We start from the raw sequence: 19,558 nt of genomic DNA on the forward strand, positions 1-19,558 counted from the left end.
CCTGTGGTTGTGACAATCGAGCTTCACACTCATCTGAATCACTGCGTAATTTATGGTACCATATGGAAGCACTTTTATTTTATTCTGTTTTTTTGTATACACAGAAAGGCAACACATTGTTTCCGCTTTCTAAATGTGTTCACTTCATGTCAGTGACCCTTTAACAACTGCTCCTAAGCCAGACCAAAGGGCACAGTTTGGCCCATTAAGTTTAGATACTGTACTGCACTGACTCACTTTCTAACCAGCCACAACCTGCTCCACAGACCTGCATTGACCAAGAGCATCTCACCCACCAGTGTCAGTTTGATATCCCCTTTAAGAGAACAGTGTTCAGCAGACAAACACCACAGCTTTATGTGAATTGAAAGGCCACAACCCAGTGAGCGCCTGTCATCAACACAGATGCAGTGCCCCTGACCCAACACTAGGAGTCCAAGTTAATCCTAGCAATCCATGCAGGCATTCCCTCTTTTGCTATGTGCACTCATTACACTGTATAAACCCCATATATAGGGGCTTCACCTTGGCCTTGACCTCCAATGCCCCACTGATATATTTAGTAGTGATGGACTTGTGAGGCTTCACGAAACAGTGTCCTCATTTTCCACCGGAGTCCATTCCCGCTCAGAGTCCACCGGGTGTCACTCCCTGCTCTAAAATCTTTGGCATTTCAATGGAACCGTCCAAAGAGCGCCATCTACTGGGCTCTGAAAATAAAAACACTGTTTCATGAAGCCTCATCAGCTCATCACTAATATTTGGAATGTTTGACAGATGCTTTCAATCTGTGGATGTGGCCAAGTCAAATTTCTTATTGTGAAAATTATGTGTAAATTTCCAACAATTTATGATGAAACTAAACACAGCGCAATATAAATCAAAATCAGCAGCGACATGATGACGTCACCCTTCGACCCAAACCAAGATGACGCGAACAGGAAGGCCGCCACATCACGGAGGAATGGAACTGTTGGTTTAGGAAGTGAGTCAAGGAAACTTCTCCAGCAATAAAAGTGCAACCTCAGGACAAGAACTTCCCTGTTATTATTGTCTCTGCTCTTGTTTTGCACTTGTCGTGTTTTGGATCTCTGGAGTTTAGTTCTGATATTTAGGGTTCATGATTCATAGATGGACTGTTATTCAAGCTTTACAGAACACAGGCGTGTTTGAGTGTGTACGTGCCTTTAAAAGGTCAAACGAAGCAAAGCCACTGCGCTCAGTCAAGCAGGCACGAAGTGTCTTGGGTGGTTTTGTGCACGCCAGCAGACACTTCCGCCAACAGGCAACGTTACCAAGCACAAGACGTTCATAAATAAAGTTGTGAGCGGGAGACTGGGATGAGTGTCGGTCACACCGCCGCTCGATCATCTTCCACTTTTAAAGATCGATACAAAGTATCTCACTTCTTCAACAACTCCTCTGGTTCAAGATGATGAACACGCAGTTTAAAAAAAGACAATTAGGAAGTCGGCAAGGAGTCAAGCCGCACCGCATCAGGGGGAATGACTCCCCGTTTCTTTATTCCATCCAGACATTGTCCTGTTGCTGAGCTCAAATTCCGCTGGCTAAAACAATTATCACTCACTTAGGAAAACCAAATATTCGGCGAGTTTCATTTCACTATAGAAATTGAGTAGATCTATTCATGTATGCTAACTTTGCCAGCGGGGGCTAACAATGTTAGATATCTGGAGATAAGGGAATCCATTTGAATAATTGAGGTTAAAGCATCCCTTTGCATTAAAATTCATAAGCACACAGAGGAACAGATTGATTTTTATGTTTTCACTGGTTCCAAAACATTATAGATGGTATAAAACACTAAATGGTGGAGGTAGACGGTTCTACAGCCCTGAGCCTCGCATATAAATAACTACACACTTTCAGTAATAGTGCTGCATACGATCATTTTTATGAACTTTTTCTTGAGGTGCTTCTAGCTATAGCACACAGATGCGCTTTCATTTTATTTTTTATTTTTATTTGTATCCATTTATGTTGTTCCTTTCAATATATCTGCATATGTTCATTCATAATGACAAAAGTATTATTATTATTATTATTATTATGATTATTATTATGATTATTATTATTATTATTATTATTATTATTATTATTATTATTGATAAACAGTATCCAAATCATTCATACATATTTTTGGTTAATATTCATCGGCATTCGCAGCAAGTAAGTAAATAAAATAAATAAATATAAACATAAAGGCGACGTTTTTTAAAGTTTTAACTCGTGCTGTGTTGGTGCGACTATGGCAAAGTCAGGTATATGGAGACTGATGTTTCAATGCTTTTGCTCCATTATGAAAGATTTTTTTTTTTTTTTTTTTTCAGTGCGTGATTCCAGAAAGTTGAAATTATACAATTCTGTTGAATCACCTTGCCGAGAAAACCGGCCACACAGTTCAACAGCACTTCAGAAGCCACTTCACCCTCACGGTCGTACCGCCAAACAAAGCAGAGGTAAACGGCCGAAAAACTTTTCGTGAACGTTGTTTTGTCTCGATTGAAATGAGACAGTCTTACCTTCATAAACAGCCTTGAAACCTTGTGCGCTGACTGCAAAATCTGTGGTGAACCACAAAGCCAGTATTGATCCACTGCTGACAATCGGAGACGGCAGCATGAAACCCGACAACCTGCAGGACGACAAGGACTGTTAGACAGAAACACATGGTGTCAAAATGTTTTTTTTTTCCTTGAATTCTTGTTGGCAGAAATGTGATTGTGCATGCAGCAGCAAAAGAAAGAAATGGACCACAAATCATGTTAAAAAAATATGAACATTTTATTGCTGCTGCCCCCTTTTTAGGCCGTTTACATAATGACATTTTAATGTTTATTTAAGTCTCAAAAATGATTTACATACGTTTCAAACCTTCGGTTTTAACATCTTCTTAAATGAATAAAGCTAAAAAAAAAGACAAAAGAAAATCCTATTTACATTACAAAGATCCAGTCCAAATGTAAGTAGGACACATGGATTTGTGTTTCAAAGGGCTTCAAAAGTGACAAGGGCAGAGGAGCGCATTTATTTATACTTTGTTGGGTCGCAGTTCAGGTCGTTCTGGACCATTTTAAATATCCAGATCACTGACTATGGATATGTATAGTATATTGTTGGGTGAAAAGAAAAATATTTCCTGATTCAAAATGATTTATTATTTGGTAAAATATCTTAAAGTATTAAAGTAAAGTGAGACGTTACTCCTGCATCATGGAGCAAAAACATGTTCCTGATCCACTAAATTCTCGCTCAAACTTTCTATGAAAAACAGTCACCACCTTGAGAAAGAAAGCTCTCGTCGACCTCTCAGACGAAGAGATGTGGGGTGAAAAAAGAAAACGCGAAGGATCTGAACAGCTTGTGAAGACAAATACCCAGACAATGATATCGTGACTCATTCACTGGGTCAGGAGGGATTTTTGAAAGATTTTAGCAAGGAGTCGATACCTGATCATCAAAGACGATGAATCATACTTCAGCGTCCAAGCAAAAGTTTGATCAAAAGGTTAAAAACAAAGTTTCAGACTATGGAATTCACGGAATATTACATTTAAGAAGGAAAACAGATGTTGTTCGTACATAAGCCGTGGGTGCAGTGGTGCTGTCTGCGCTGTATAGTCTGAAAACTATGGTAAATAAATAAAACCACTTGTTATGTCAACCTCATTTTGCCGCATGTATTTTTTGCTGTGTACTTCATAGGCATAATCATAATCCACATGAATCACATGCTGCACACAGGATGAGCACGTCTCTCATTGGATTTGTGACTCTCAAGACTGATCGAGGTCACCTACTGTAGATGTTCTACGAGGGAGAATCGGCTGGTCGCAGCCCATAATAAATCACTCGGCTGACCGTCTGGGACTCGCAGCTGCAGCGATATTTTAGGCTGATTTGTTTGGACAAATACTCGCCCAAAAATACTGCTACATGAATAAAACTGAAGAACAATTCCACATTTCAGAATCTGTTTTTTAAAGTGTCCCGCTGACTCCCCATGACTGAAAGTGACTTAGACAAGTACATAGAGATGTGTGAACCACCTCAATTGATACGCAAAGATAAAGAATGAATATGAGTATCCTGAAGTTTTTATTTACATTAATAGTTCTGCTTTTATTTTAGCTCGGGACTTGGGAGAAAGAGCGCCACCCCATGGCTCACCTAACCACAACCTCTGTCGTTCTTTTACGTGACACACAAGATGTGCCGCAGAAGGAGGAGCATGGACTTCAATTGAAAGCCGTATGCTTCAACACACAAGGCCTTCAGCGTCAGTATAGGACGCAAAAGTTCACCTCCCAGCGTCAATGTATTGCGCCATGGGAGTGAGGATGTGTTACAATACAGTACAGTACAATACAGTGCCAATACAGTTCAGGTCTGGTTCCTGAAGAGGAAAGTGGAAAAGCCATGCCTACTTTGTTACACTCACTTGTGTATTCCTTATCCAACTATGAAGAATACAGCGTGTTGAAAATGACATATAACATTTTTTTTCTAACTAACATTTTCTTTTAACTTTTTGACTAATATCAGTACATGTATTCACAAGAGATAGCCAGATGAGGCTTCACGAAACAGTGTCTTTACTTTCAATGCTCTGTAGATGGCGCTCTAGGTTTGAAAAATGATGCAAGCTTTCTTTGAGGTGGTTGCTAAAACCCAAAGATTTTAGAGCGTCTGTGGTGTCGAAACTTTGGACACAGGGACGAAAACAGCACATTGTGAGCGCTTTAAGGAAAACAAAAGATGTGAGGAGTACATGACTCAAGTTCAGAACATGGCCCATTTCGTTTCATGAGTCAGTCTCCATGCTGAACCCCGTTTTCAAAACAGGTTTGGAAGAAGTGATCCTCATGCATTTTTCAGCCTGACCTACTGATCTACGGTGCAGACAGCACCACTGCACCTGCGGCTTATAGACCACTGCTGCTCATGTAGGAACAAGATCTATTTTCCTTCTTAAATTTAGTGGTTGCAGCTAATATTCTACTGCACTCTTTAGTCCGATTTTAGAGCAGAGAGCACCATCTAATGGGGACACTGTTTCATGAAGCCTCTTTAGCCCATCACTGGTGTTTACTAACATACTGTACATGGTATTATTAAATGATTTCAAAATAGATACAAGGTGCTGTATCTTGGATTATTGAATTTTTATGACAAAGAAGAAGGAAAAAAAAGTCTCGGTACTTAACAGCAGATTGAGATACAATCTTCCAACAGCACAATGTACATGAATGGAATATGAGGTGGATCTTTTTAAAGTGCATAGCGAGCAGAACATGAGTAACTAAGAATCTACAGTAGTTAACAGAGGTCACCACAAGCTGGCGCCGTGGCCCACCATGACCTCAAATAACGCTCATGGTCATTTCCATTTTCAAGTTCTTTTTCCTTCTAATGAAGACCAAGGTTGCAGCTGTTTGACATTTATCGGAAAATCTGTGTACTCGCTCAACTTTCCGTCCAGCGATCCAGCTTAGCGATGAGACACTGATTCAGAGAATTTAACAAGTTGGTCTTTCTGGTCCGCTGCACGGCGCTCTGCTGCTCCGTCCATCTGTCGGACTGCAGATCTGTATCAGATTGTTAATCTATTGCGCTGCCTGGGAGCCTATCAGGCTGTTAGCCTGACGGATGCTGCTCATATTTCACAGCGCATCCTTCTTATTGACAAGGTGCCAAAGAGCTGGAAAGCTGACGCTGCTCTAAGAGCCACCCAAGTTCTTTCATTTCCATCCATGTACATCCAAAGATGGAATTGATGAGCTGAATAGATTTGGATGCCGTAGACCATGAGCAACAGAGCGGATCTGGTTGACGTGGTGCGGGAGATTTCCACCAGTGAAGTGACAGCTCGAGGTGCTGCGAGGGGGTTGGTTACTTTGAATTCATTTTTTTTTTTTTTTAAATCAATGAGCCTTTACCAGTTGAGAGGATAAATGTGCCACGGCGTTCAATAGCTCTAACAGCAGCCGCAGCTCGAGCATGACCACTGACAAACCTGTCGACACCCCCGTCGATAAGTCTTCCCAGAACAACGGCAATAGCTCAGTGTGCAACCTGTAAAACCTCTTGACGCCACTTAAAAAGCGAACAATTCCAAACGTTAATGGAGTTTGATGGCGTGATTCAATCCGGCTCCGTAGGCGTTTGCAGGTCAACCAAGGGACTTAAACTGAGCAGCATGTCCTTGTCTGCCTTTTGGCTCCTCCCACTTGAACTCCTCCACTGACTTTTCCGGATGTGGCAGTGTAGCAGCTCCACTTTGAGCCTCTCCCTGATGGCCAAGCTTCTCACTCATCTCTACCGGAGGGTCCCATCAAACCGATGAAACCACAGGTGTTTTATTGATCGCTCAAAATGCGTTGTTTTCACCCACGTGTTCGCAGCTCCGCCCACAAAACCGATCTCCTGGAGATCCGGAGACAAGAAGCAGCGGCTGAGACTGGCTGTGGTGTCCGAACTTATGACACAGGGACGAAAACAGCACATTGTGAGCGCTTTAAGGAAAACAAAAGATGTGAAGAGTTCATGACTCAAGTTCAGAACATGGCCCAGTTTGTTTCATGAGTCAGTCTCCATGCTGAACCCCGTTTTCAAAACAGGTTTAGAAGAAGTGATCCTCGTGCATTTTTCAGCCGGATGCACCACTGACCTACTGATCTACGGTGCAGACAGCACCACTGCACCCGCTGCTTATGTAGGAACAAGATCTATTTTCCTTCTTAAATTTAGTGGTTGCAGCTAATATTCTGCTGCACTCTTTAGTCTGGACTTTATGGTAGGTGGCACAGAGAAAACATTTGGTGTGATTTAAAGCATTAAACATGATTAACTTATTTCTGTTCAGTGAATCCATGACACACACTCGACCAACAGCCTGCGTTATTTCAGGAATCAAACCTAACCTTTCGTCTGTTCAGCGATAAACGGCTTCTTTGCGATATATGCAACTCCCCCGGACAGCAGATGTATGTCCCTGCCCGGGTCTATTTATTGCAACCTGTCTGTGCCAACGCGGGATCCATTTTTTAAGTCTGTCGGGGAACACCAGTCAGTGTCTGTCGCAAAGTAAATGGAAAGACAGGCCGTGCGCGTTCTCAGGAGGACAGGCAGCCAGATAAATGGTGTTTAACCCACGATGGAAAAATATGAAAAGAGACTTTAAATAATGTTTTTGGAACGTGCATTTTTTCCAATACACGGTCAGAAATATTGACATAAACTGAGATAATAGAATATGAAATAGCGTCACACTGTACTGCATGCTTCATTACACATCAATAATGATGCCCTCAGCCAGTTAGTTATTAGGTGTCATACGCTCACTTTTCAGCAGAATACCTCAAAACTGCCATAATCATTTTTGGAATTTACAACTTCTTAGAGCTTCTGAAGGTTATCTATTGGATTTATGGAAGTTCTAAGCATTTCCCCATTTGACTCCTATTTGGGGTGGTCACATGACCCAGTGGAGTGAAAACATGTCAACCCCAGGCCACTTTGTAAAACACAACATACAACTGGATAATTGACATAACCAACTATCATTTGACTCGTGTGATAATGTGTTCTGATTTAACACACTAGTTAGAGAGATACATGTATTACAGAGTGAATACTGTATTTTGGGTTGAGTTAGATATTTAAATTTCTTTATTCACCATCACCCAGTTCCACTTTTTAGTCATGGAAGATGTTCTATTCTTCCAACCCTTTGCAGTGTGTTGTTGAAGACAGAAGAAATGGTGGAGGTCTGCACCTTCCCAGTGCCTTTCTAGTTCAGGTAACATAAAGGAAACAATGGTTAGCTTTTTCTTTACTGAACACTGCAAGATGGTCTGAGTCAGATTCTTGAATGTGTTTCCTGCAGCGGGAACCTGCTTTGAATTGATTCCCTGTGGGCCTCCGATTGGCCTGAGAGCTTAAGTGAAGGCTGCTGGGAAGGAGCGCAAATAACCGCTATAAACCTCTCCACTGCCTCTTGGACCAAAATGACTATTAAAACCATTTCATAACAGGTTTTGAAATATGTTTCATTTTCTAGCGTAAACTCTGTGTGATGATTCCATGCTGAGTAAAACAGACCAGCAGAGTCTTGTACAGTATATCAAATGGAAATGCCTTAAACGGAAATGAATAAATAAATAAAAGTGCAAAAAAACATGTGAATAAACACACAGAAACAAAAGAAATGATTCTCCCACAGAAGCAAATCATTCATTATTTCCTAATTGATGTTTTTAGTCACACTGCATCGACATTTTTTTAATCTGTTGAGGTTGTTTTCAACATTGTAATTCTTCAAAAGCCCGCTCTCCTCATTCTGCTGAGAAGCCGAGCATCTGTGCAACATAGACGAACAGTCATTACACGCCCCCCCCCACCTGCCTGCCCACACCCACCCCGCACATAGATTATGTCCTATTACGTTTCTTTACATGCCATTTAGCTGATGCCTTTATCCAGAGAAACGTGCACACATGAAGGCACATCTTACGGTCCTGCGGGCGCAGCACACCACCTCCACCACTAACCAGCCATCAACCATGTCACCCGCCCAACTGTCACGCGGCATCTGGGTTGTTACGGAAAATCCACTCAATCACTTTTCAGTGGACTTCCCAAAAAATGTACACGACAAAAAATAAAAAAGCAAATATTTGACGGAATATGAACTTGAGCTTTGGTTAGTTAATAAAGTGTTAGGTTTGAATTCTCAGCCATGAAACAGTGCATTCCCAAGGCAAGCTGTAATAGCCTCAAGCAAACCTCTGGATTTTATTGCATTTTAATAGCTTAGTAGGTGTTATGGATGTGTTTAATCTGCTTTTTTAACAGAGATAAGTATTCGTGAGGATGTAGGTGCTGGGAGAAGAGCTACACGTCTATGTGGAGTTTTGCCCAGAGGAACTTTGGACGCGAGAGGACATGGATGTGTGTGACAATGGAGTCACACCCCGCTGTTTGTGTGTGCCGTTGAAGCAAAGACCTGCTGTGAGATTTAACTTTACACTTGTCTCATTAACAATGACAAAGTGGAGGGTTGCGACAATAGAGGTGTTTTGACAACATGTCGGCCATCTTGTTGACGCTAACACGGGTGTAATGTTTTTAGTTGGGGGCAAAGAAGCTTGAAGGGGGGAAAAACACGACACATTTTAAAATATTAATTCGGTGTCACTGAGGTAAAAGTGAGGGGAGGTGATGAGCAGGTCACAGGCCTTCAGGAGAGGACCATGAAGTAAGTTTTTGATACCCCTTCGACCCATCACTACCATTATAGATCAATGATATACCCATGCGAGATCTGGATGCAGTCAGGGTTCCTACTTTGACATTGCCATAGCGAGCCAGCTGAAGATGAAGGAGATTCATGCTTCTATAAAGCAGAATAATGTAAAACGGAATATTAGCCGCACCCAATGAATATAAGACGGAAATAGATCTAGTTCATACAGAGGCCACATTGGTCTTTAAGCCGTGGGTGCAGTGGTGCTGTCTGCACCGTAGAAAGGTGAGTGGTTCCTCTAAAAATCAACATATCAGCTGCGTTCAGGTTCAAGCCACGAGAAAGAGGTCGCAACTTATAGACTAGAAATTAAGGTAGACAAAAAGAATACGAATAGAAAACATAATTTCTTGGATAAGTCAGGCTTCGTGAGCTCAGTACGGAAGTACAAAGCTGGCTATGTAGAAATCAGTGCCAGATCAAGCTCCCATAATACATGCATACAACAGTGCAAGGAAAATACAACGATGACAAAATAATAATCGTAGTAAGCCGAGCAAGTAAATAAATAACTCTCAGTCGTGTCAAGTCACTTTATCGACAGTCGCTGCGATTCAGAAATGCAGAATAAAGAGCATGGCCAGCGACACCAGCATGATGCCAGTTCGCATGACTAATGTGATATCAAGCGAAATAATTAATGCCCAAAATGATCTTCCTGCTTCCCAAGAAAAAAAAAAAAAATTTTGTTTTGTCCCAATTGTAATTACAAAGGAAGACCTCTCACGAGTTTCTGAGTTGATGTCGCAACAGTCGCAGTTTGGTCACGAATCACATTGCTATTCAATTATTCTTTATCCCCAACTTTTACCATTATTCAAATTGAAATCTGAAAATTCACATTTGGACAGAATTCACCTGAGTCAGGATAAGTATTACACCAAAAAAAGAACAACAAAAAAAGCCTAACAAAATCCCAGAGGGACTAATTTGTCAGAGCTGCGGTAAGGAACAGAAGCAGGGCGGTGCCATGTGGTGAATAGGGATCAAACATTGTTCTGGGTGGTAGAAAAGGGAGACTCTGGCCCACTGGGCTGCTGCTCGCTCCGAGAGTGAGATTTCGGTTTCGGTTTTCGGTTGTGCGAGAATTAACCATCATGCGCATTTACGCAGTGGCTTGAACACTCACCATCAACCCATTTCCATCCACATATCCAAGGTCAGTTCTCAAGGACAGCGGTTGAAGGCGACCCTCTGCCAGAAACCTCCTTCAGCGCAGGAGGCTTTCACACTATAGACTCAAACCCATGTCAATTTTTTTCCCTCAAAACTCTGACATGTGAACCCAAACAAAACCAGACTTTCGAGCTGGACTTGCATCTCAGACTGATCTGGCAGACGGGCAGCTGGGGTGTGATATTTCGCCCGGGGAAACTCATTGCAAGATGCAAGACATGAAGCAACTGGCGGAAAACAATCAGCGGTGAGGAAAGAAGTCAAGAGGTTTTCGGCCACGTCAGCAACTGTTTATCGGAGAATGGTTTTGACTGAAGAACAGAGCCGTGTGGGCCTCACACAAGAGTACGGACTCTTGATAATTTATGTGTTTTAGCTATAATCTGCCTGATAAACATCAGCTTTGATCATGTCTGAGTGCTATTTGCTATTTTTCTTGAGCACTCTCGGTCAGCTGTTGATAATAAATAAACATGAGGACACATTCACTTCTCCTGGCCTCTGAAATGTGTGGGACACAGCTTGTATCACTCTGTCATGGCGGTGGACTGTTCATAACGTCTTAGGTTTTGTAGGTGTCTCTCTGTGAACCAGTCCCTGCTCCAAACGAAAGATGAAATTTCTATCCAGATGACTGCAGATACAGGCTTCTGATTGACAGGTCACGAACAGCCATTCTGTGCGTGCTGCCCCCTGTTGGCCAGAGGGAGTACTGGAAAAAACAGGACAGTCCCGGGAGCAGTGAGTTGTGGACTACAAAGGGAAACACTCCGACTCAAACAGAGCCTGAACTTACTCATCTTGATTCCTCTACTTTGAGCATCTCAGAGATGACAAAGATCTCTGTTCGATCTATGAGGGACACTATTAAACCCCACATTGCAGTGATGTGTAGAGGATGTTTCATGAAGGGTTGATGAGGCTTCATGAAACATGGAACTGTCCACTGTAAAATACTTGGACTTGAAACAACTTATTCAATGGAACGTCACACCATTTCTGAACAAAGAGCGCCATCTAGTGGCCTCTGAAAATGAGGACAGTGTATCACCAACCCTGCAATACTGTTTCATGATACCTCACACTCCCATCACTATCCTTCCGCCAGATTCTTTAAGGTCAATGCTCACTTGGGGACTTTTCAGAACCTCCCGTGTATTGAAATATGCAACAAGGTATTTTGGTATTTCTACTGCCAGATTTGTTTCCAAAAGTGCTGATATACAGCACTGAGCCAGTCCTCGCTGTTAGAGCTATTGCAGTATCAGCACCGCACCAGAGTTCAGTGACAGACCTCCTGAACCTGCCTCTTGTCCGATAGTCCTAAAGCTACTGTATCTGTGACCCCTCTGCTACCTTCTGCGTTCCTGTAAATACATTTGTTGATGTGCATTTATCTCAACATTCCCATGATTTGATCTGATCTGAAAGTTCTGCGGACCCCGGTCCAGAAAACATTCCCCTCCCTAAGCGTCTGACAGACTGTGACCGTTTCAGATAACCTTTAAATTCCATCAATGGCTTCACTATAGAGGCAGCGAACTTCAACTTTAGCTGCAAATATCTAAATAAGTGTGTGACGTCCATGAACTATTTGACTTTAATCTCCGAGAGCTCATCGCCTCGTGGAGAGCAGCAGACAGGTCTCTCACACACATGGCAGTGATAAAACACTAAAACGAAAACTGGCCCAAAGCCGGAGACTGGCTCTCTTCCACCGTTGAAGTAGGGCACTTGGATATTAAACAAAAAAAGCAAAAAGTTGTGAATGTGAGTGATGGACAAGCGCCAAACATTGGCGCGCTTGGCACATCGGTTCATCCATTTGGAAAAAAACAACAAGATTGCGATCGAATTGACAGCGTTATGGAACTGCAGCTGCAGCAGACATACACGAGGAGAAAAGGTGAGATCAACAAACTCCATTCAAAGCTCACCTACACATGTCTGACCTCCAGGCTGCCTCATGTTAACTGTTCAGTGCAACTACAGCCAGGGGGAGGAAGCTCTGTGCCAGACTGTTGGTTTTGGCGCGGAGTGCTCTGCAGAGACGAGGCTGCAGGCTGGGTGACAGGGTCTGCAGTGATGCTGCCTGCACTTTGGGTGACTCTCGACATATATGGTCCTGAAGGCAGCCAGGCAGGCTGGTGCCCAGAGTCGTCGACGCCGACGTGTTCCAACAAGTACGTGCCGCGAGACATTGTCAGGTGCGTCGTAGGAAATTAACCAGTTCCGCCTAATAGTTCTGGGAATATTTTTAAACAAATAAAATATCTTCTGCAAACAGTCCACCATCATGGCCAAGTGTCTATAGCTTCAAAACGTATCATAATAAAGGGCATTTTCAACCACCGGTGGTTTGCCTTACATTGTTTCGATTGAGTGAAAAGGTTGTTAAACACCGGTTTAAAGAGAAACCCTACAGTTATGGATGCAGTTATGGACCCAACAGTGGAAGTGTGACCACGTGCTATCACATAGTCGACACTGGACAATTTGAAACTGGTCATTGTCGAAGTACTTTTCTGGCTCTCACTAAAGGCTGGTCAAAGAAGATGTAGATCATTTTTTCTCAGACATCGAGACTTTCACTTTTTGCACTTTGCATGAAAAGCAAAACTGTGTCTTGTGTTAAAAGATATAGCGATGCATCTTTAGCAAGTTCAGTTAGCAAAGAGCACAAGGCTTTTTACCCTGAAAGACAAAAGTGCCCCTTTCTTCATTGACTGTGTGTAGAGCCAAATGAACCAATCCAACAAGACAATCATATTTTTTTGCAATGGTTCCCCTATTTTTCTGGCGTGAGCACCAGCCCTACTGTAGACATCCTCAGCTTTAGACGGCCTTTAAAAAAACTATTCACATCAGATACAGACAGCCATTATCAAGCCAAAGAAAAGCCTCTTTTGCCACGTGTTTTGCTGCCAATTTGGTCCCGTACTGACAGTAAAGTGACTGGATCTTAATATAGCCTCCACAGACTCATGCAAAGAGATTGTAGTGGTCTAGTTGGCCATTAAAGGAGCAGCAAAAACATACGTGTTGATGCTTCACGACATGGGCTTCAACAGACGCCCACCGATCGCATGTATCACGGCTGTCAAACAAGACAACGAACTTGTGCAGTCAGTGCCAGTGGCGGTGACTAACACCTGTGCCAGGGATTATTCTCATGCTGTGTAATTTACAGCAAACATGTCTGAGCTTATTTGCATCAGTTCTGGTGCTGGAGGGCGATCGCAGTTTCATTACCTGTGAACACATAATACATACATGCATTTTTTGCAAACAAGTGTGTGTGCTTTTGCGGTGTCCCTGTGCATTTTCTTTCTTTTTTTCTGGACTTTAAACAAGTGCATTTGACCATATTGAAAAGCGACTAATCCGGCGCTATGGGCAATATCAACAGAGAAAACCACTGGGCTAAAGTAGGGCAAGCGTTCCTTCAAAACACACACACACACACACACACACACACGTATGGCTAACACAAACACTGCATCAACAATCCACTGTGGGGGAGAAAAGCATTATTTGACAAACCATTAAAACTGATTTTCTATGCTTCCGAGAGACAGTGAGGGAGAGAAAGAAGGAGAGAAGAGGAGGATTAGAGGGCGGAAATGAGAATAGGGAGACCCCCCCTCCTCCGCCTTCGCTACTATCTATTTCCTTTCCTCCAACCTCTTTACCTTCATCTCATTCTCCTGCTTACCCCGGTGTCAGGTATTGTTTAGGAGGCTGCGGCGCGTGTCCTCTGCATGTCTGCACGTGTGCCTGTAAGTGGTGTGTGTCTGTGCGAACTGAAGGATTTCTGACAGGGTGGAAACATTAAAAGCTTCTACGGTCACATACAGCCAATGACCTGAGGGAAAGTCACCTTCACGCACTACATGTTACTTCAGTTGAACTCAAAACCTGTCCACATGCAATAAAAAAAAATGTTGCGGGCAACCTGTACTTGAACTGCAGATAAAAACAATACGTTGAATTCTGAAGGAAAAATGCATTTTCTGAGCCACTGGTCCTTCTTCAGTGTGTTATTAACTGTTGGGGTTTCACATCCACATGTGTGGCTCTGTATCATTAGAGTGGATGGAGACAGACTGGCAATGAACTCGACCATCGAGTGAAGTCAGTGGACATGTAAATGGTTGTGCTTGAGAAAGTAGAAACGCCTGGTTGCACAATGGCAGCCATGATAAAGAGACAAGAGACAAGATTGCATGGGCGGTGCCCAGATCAGCAGCCTGGAATGGATGACCATGATAGTGAACTGCCGTCTGGGTTTGTGTGTTGGGCATCCTTGGTGCCGTGAAGGATTCCCTGATGCTTCTACGCCAATATCTGGTGTGAGCAAGTCACCATATGAGCCTTTAGTTTTCTGTGGTGGAGATGACTTTTAACCAGAAAACTCTTTTGGTGAAGGAAAGGTAGAGTGTGAGGTGAGAGCAACCGATAAGTGGGAACATTGTTAGGGGCACGACAGAGCAGGCCCGAAAAAGAACGCAAGTAGCCCGAACAAACTCTCTTAGTCAGTAGATCATAAGCACTCCGTGAACACAGAGTTCACACTGAGGAGACAGAGTGATGAGCTGTTCCCCTTTTGGACCCAATTTTAAGTAGCGGAAACCAGGCTGACTGACAAGTGTCTGACCTGAAAAACTGAACACCACAGTTCAGACGAACCGATTCTTTCTCTGCAGGCATGTCTATGCAGTAACATGGCTACATCAAAATTGTTTTGTTTTTTTGTTTTTTTACTTTTTGGTTGAGGTTTGGTTTGTCATTAGTCCACACATGGAATTGCTGAGACAGATATTCTGTAAAATAGATTCAAAAAAGATTTGCAATAGAGAGGAAAAAGGTAGTTACATATGAGAAAAAGTGATAAAGGGAGAACATTCCTAAAAACTCCCAAAAAAGTCCCACTCCAACAGCCTTTCCCCAGGGAAATGCATGACGTTCGAGGTGCACTGCGGGGGGCGCTCATAAGCTTTCATTGTTGCTTCTCATGCGAAGGCACGTGCAGTTTTATACTTGTACTTCACTCCTCAGATATCAAATGTCATATATTCTCAAGTAGACTTTTGCGTGCCTGACACAGAAGTCAGCCATCTTTGTTTTACAGTTGTACTTCACTCCTCAGATATCAAATGTCGTATATTCTCAAGTAGACTTTTGCGTGCCTGACACAGAAGTCAGCCATCTTTGTTTTACAGTTGTACTTCACTCCTCAGATATCAAATGTCGTATATTCTCAAGTAGACTTTTGCGTGCCTGACACAGAAGTCAGCCATCTTTGTTTTACAGTTGTACTTCACTCCTCTGATATCAAATGTCATATATTCTCAAGTAGACTCTTGCGTGCCTGACACAGAAGTCAGCCATCTTTGTTTTACAGTTGTACTTCACTCCTTAGATATCAAATGTCGTATATTCTCAAGTAGACTTTTGCGTGCCTGACACAGAAGTCAGCCATCTTTGTTTTGCAGTTGTACTTCACTCCTTAGATATCGAATGTCGTATATTCTCAAGTAGACTCTTGCGTGCCTGACACAGAAGTCAGCCATCTTTGTTTTACAGTTGTACTTCACTCCTTAGATATCAAATGTCGTATATTCTCAAGTAGACTTTTGCGTGCCCGACACAGAAGTCAGCCATCTTTGTTTTACAGTTGTACTTCACTCATCTGATATCAAATGTCATATATTCTCAAGTAGACTTTTGCGTGCCCGACACAGAAGTCAGCCATCTTTGTTTTACAGTTGTACTTCACTCCTCTGATATCAAATGTCATATATTCTCAAGTAGACTCTTGCGTGCCTGACACAGAAGTCAGCCATCTTTGTTTTACAGTTGTACTTCACTCCTCTGATATCAAATGTCATATATTCTCAAGTAGACTTTTGCGTCCCTGACACAGAAGTCAGCCATCTTTGTTTTGCAGTTGTACTTCACTCCTCTGATATCAAATGTCGTATATTCTCAAGTAGACTTTTGCGTGCCTGACACAGAAGTCAGCCATCTTTGTTTTACAGTTGTACTTCACTCCTCAGATATCAAATGTCGTATATTCTCAAGTAGACTTTTGCGTGCCTGACACAGAAGTCAGCCATCTTTGTTTTACAGTTGTACTTCACTCCTCAGATATCAAATGTCGTATATTCTCAAGTAGACTTTTGCGTGCCTGACACAGAAGTCAGCCATCTTTGTTTTACAGTTGTACTTCACTCCTTAGATATCAAATGTCATATATTCTCAAGTAGACTTTTGCGTGCCTGACACAGAAGTCAGCCATCTTTGTTTTACAGTTGTACTTCACTCCTCAGATATCAAATGTCGTATATTCTCAAGTAGACTTTTGCGTGCCTGACACAGAAGTCAGCCATCTTTGTTGTCGCATCAGGCCTTCTGCTGCATTTCCTGACGCCGTCTCAGCACTACACGTTAAACAACGTTGGGCTTCAGGTTCAGCCGTCATGGTGTGGCTCTCGATATTTCATTTCATGTCAGTGCCTTAACCCATTTCCCCATCCATTTTTACAAGACACTACACTTTGGGAGGCAAAAGTTCACTTGACAATCGTTGATATTTGACACATTAAGAGCGAACATTGAATACACCAAGCGATGGATAGGTGAGGTATCATGAAACAGTATTGCAGGGTTGACGAAACAGTGTCCTCATTTTCAGACACCACTAGATGGCGCTCTTGGTTTAGAAATGATGTGAGGTTCCATTGAATTAGTTGTTCAAGTCAAAACGTTTCATTTGAAAATCAAGAGACTGTTTCATGAAACCTCATCAACCCATCACTAATACACCCCTCATGTCTGAGTTGATCTTTGGTCAATCGTCCCTCCCTCGTGTCTGAATTCACTGGAAGTCCATCGAAGGCAGTACCTCCCTCAAACTAGCAGGGGTGTTTTGGGTCTTTGACAGGAAAATGGAGTGAAACTTTCAAACTTTCCCATTGTCAGACAACAGCTCATGAAGTTGGAGCCGCCACTCAGACCGTCACATCAACTTTACCTTTGCCCTTCATCGTTGGAAACTTTCCATTCACTTTCTCTCACCTCTCTTCCAAAATTCTGCTCTCAGTGTGTCTGTAATCGACTTTATTCATATCCATCTCCCCTCAGTCTCTTTCTCCTCCTGTCATCAACACCAACCCGCCATTTTGGTTTTGCCGCTGTCACGTCAAAGGATCTCTATCCTTGCATACAGGAACAGGTGACAAAAGGACGAAAGAGTAATAGGAAGGAGTCAAAGAGAAGGGAATGCGCTGTCACAGACGACAAAGATGGTAAATAGAATATTCACCGACAAATTTCCTGCTGCGAGCATGAGCGGTATATTGATATTTTGAGGATTTTCATTGAACGGTTCTTATCTGGCTCACTCAAGCAGACTGGAACACAGCAGTGTGCCACAAACACACACACTTGTGCCAATCTTTTGAGTGCCAGCCAGAGGCAGGATGTCCTGACTAAAGCGAAGGAATGTGAAGACAATGTAGATGAATCACCTGTGACAACTAAAGCGGAGCTTTTAGAACTGGATGAAGTTTACCACGGGACATTAGGGGAACATAAAAATGACTTGTAGTCCGGTCTGATAGTGGTGTGATGTTGCGTCTTTTGAAAAATGATCTGCTGGCGAAGCATGGTTGTCATTTCTTCAGTTGTCACGACATTTATATTCCATTTATAAATTAGCAATAGGTAACAACGAAGGTATTACAATAATTACTGTAAGTTCATTTAGTAAAATGCTCAAAACAAGCAGAGTAAAATTGTCAAAATTCCTGTACACATGTAGAAGATCTTTGACACATATTTCCTCTGTTTCTAGCGACTGCCTCAGTGCTCAGTGGAAAGATTCACCACCAGACAATGTGTTCTTTATGTTTGAACCTTGGCAAACTTTCGTCTTTGAACGTATTTGTAAAATTAATGGTGTTACTAAGGCTGCAGTTTTTCTTGGGGAACACATTTTGTAGTTAGTATATATGAATACAAGAAACCTCCATAAAACAAGAGTTTCTTCGATAGAGGCTGTATAGCTATGAATCACTGCATGAAAAGGGACATTTACCAGAGTTTATGGCAATAGTTTATTCCAGTTCTATTTGCTGCTGCTTGGTTGCTTGGTTGCTTCAACCCAAACCCAGAGTTGGTGTTACATTGACTTTCTTATGTGAATGTTTGTCAGTGTGAGGTAGCTGAGCCCGACACTCGTAGTTGGATGTTTTCAGATATCTTCAGATATCTATGATCAACTCTCAACTCTCTCATCCATTCAGAACCACAGAAAAATAAATACAGTGGTACCTAAGCTTTGGAATGTCTCGGAATTCGAACAAATCGGGGTTCGAACAAAAATTTAGAGATATTTTTGCTTCGGATTTCGAACGAAAATCCAGTACTCGAACGCCCCCAAAAAATGTCGGGAAAAAACATAACGTGCGCGGACCGACCAGCTGACCCACGACGCGCTTTGTTATTGTGTATAACGCAGCCTCTGTATGCAGACGTGTCCCGTTAGCTCCATTTACTGACTGTTTTTTCTTCATATTGAGGTGTAAAACCTTTCCTGTCTCCGCACTGGACCGTGGTAGAGTGTCACAGGGGAGGTGCTGGAGCGCTCACTCCAGGGTTTGATGTCCTGTTGTGGGCTGGAGCTGGTACAGGGATGAGGCGAGTCTGGGACAGAGCGTGACTTGGTTTATGACTTTGTCACAGCCAAACTGCACAGAAGCGCACATTCAGAGCTGGACATGCACCGGGCACCTCTTCACTTCTGGAGAGACGTCACTCACTCGGCAACCCCTCCCACATGCAGCGGCCACACACATAGAGGAACAGCGCACCTGCAGCAGACACTCTACATTCACTCCTACAAAAGCCTATTTTAAGGCTTGGAACGCTTTATTTCTTTTTCCATTCATTGTAATGGGAAAAATCGATTCAGATTTCAAACAATTCACTTCTCGAACGGCCATCTGGAACGGACTGTGTTCGAGAACCGAGGTACTACTGTATATAGTT

General features: G+C 42.6%; 1 protein-coding gene across 2 annotated transcripts in view; it reads right to left on the bottom strand.

The window, feature by feature from the left end:
• Nucleotides 1-19,558, bottom strand: part of LOC128758487 (CUB and sushi domain-containing protein 1-like) — a 432,079-nt gene that overhangs the window by 263,593 nt on the left and 148,928 nt on the right. For both annotated transcript variants that reach the window (XM_053864463.1, XM_053864462.1), the window contains exon 3: nucleotides 2,544-2,656. In XM_053864463.1, coding sequence (XP_053720438.1) covers nucleotides 2,544-2,656 — 113 coding nt within the window. The remainder of the gene's footprint in view (nucleotides 1-2,543; nucleotides 2,657-19,558) is intronic.

Source organism: Synchiropus splendidus, chromosome 5, assembly GCF_027744825.2.
Source record: "Synchiropus splendidus isolate RoL2022-P1 chromosome 5, RoL_Sspl_1.0, whole genome shotgun sequence".
Lineage (NCBI taxonomy): Eukaryota > Metazoa > Chordata > Actinopteri > Syngnathiformes > Callionymidae > Synchiropus > Synchiropus splendidus.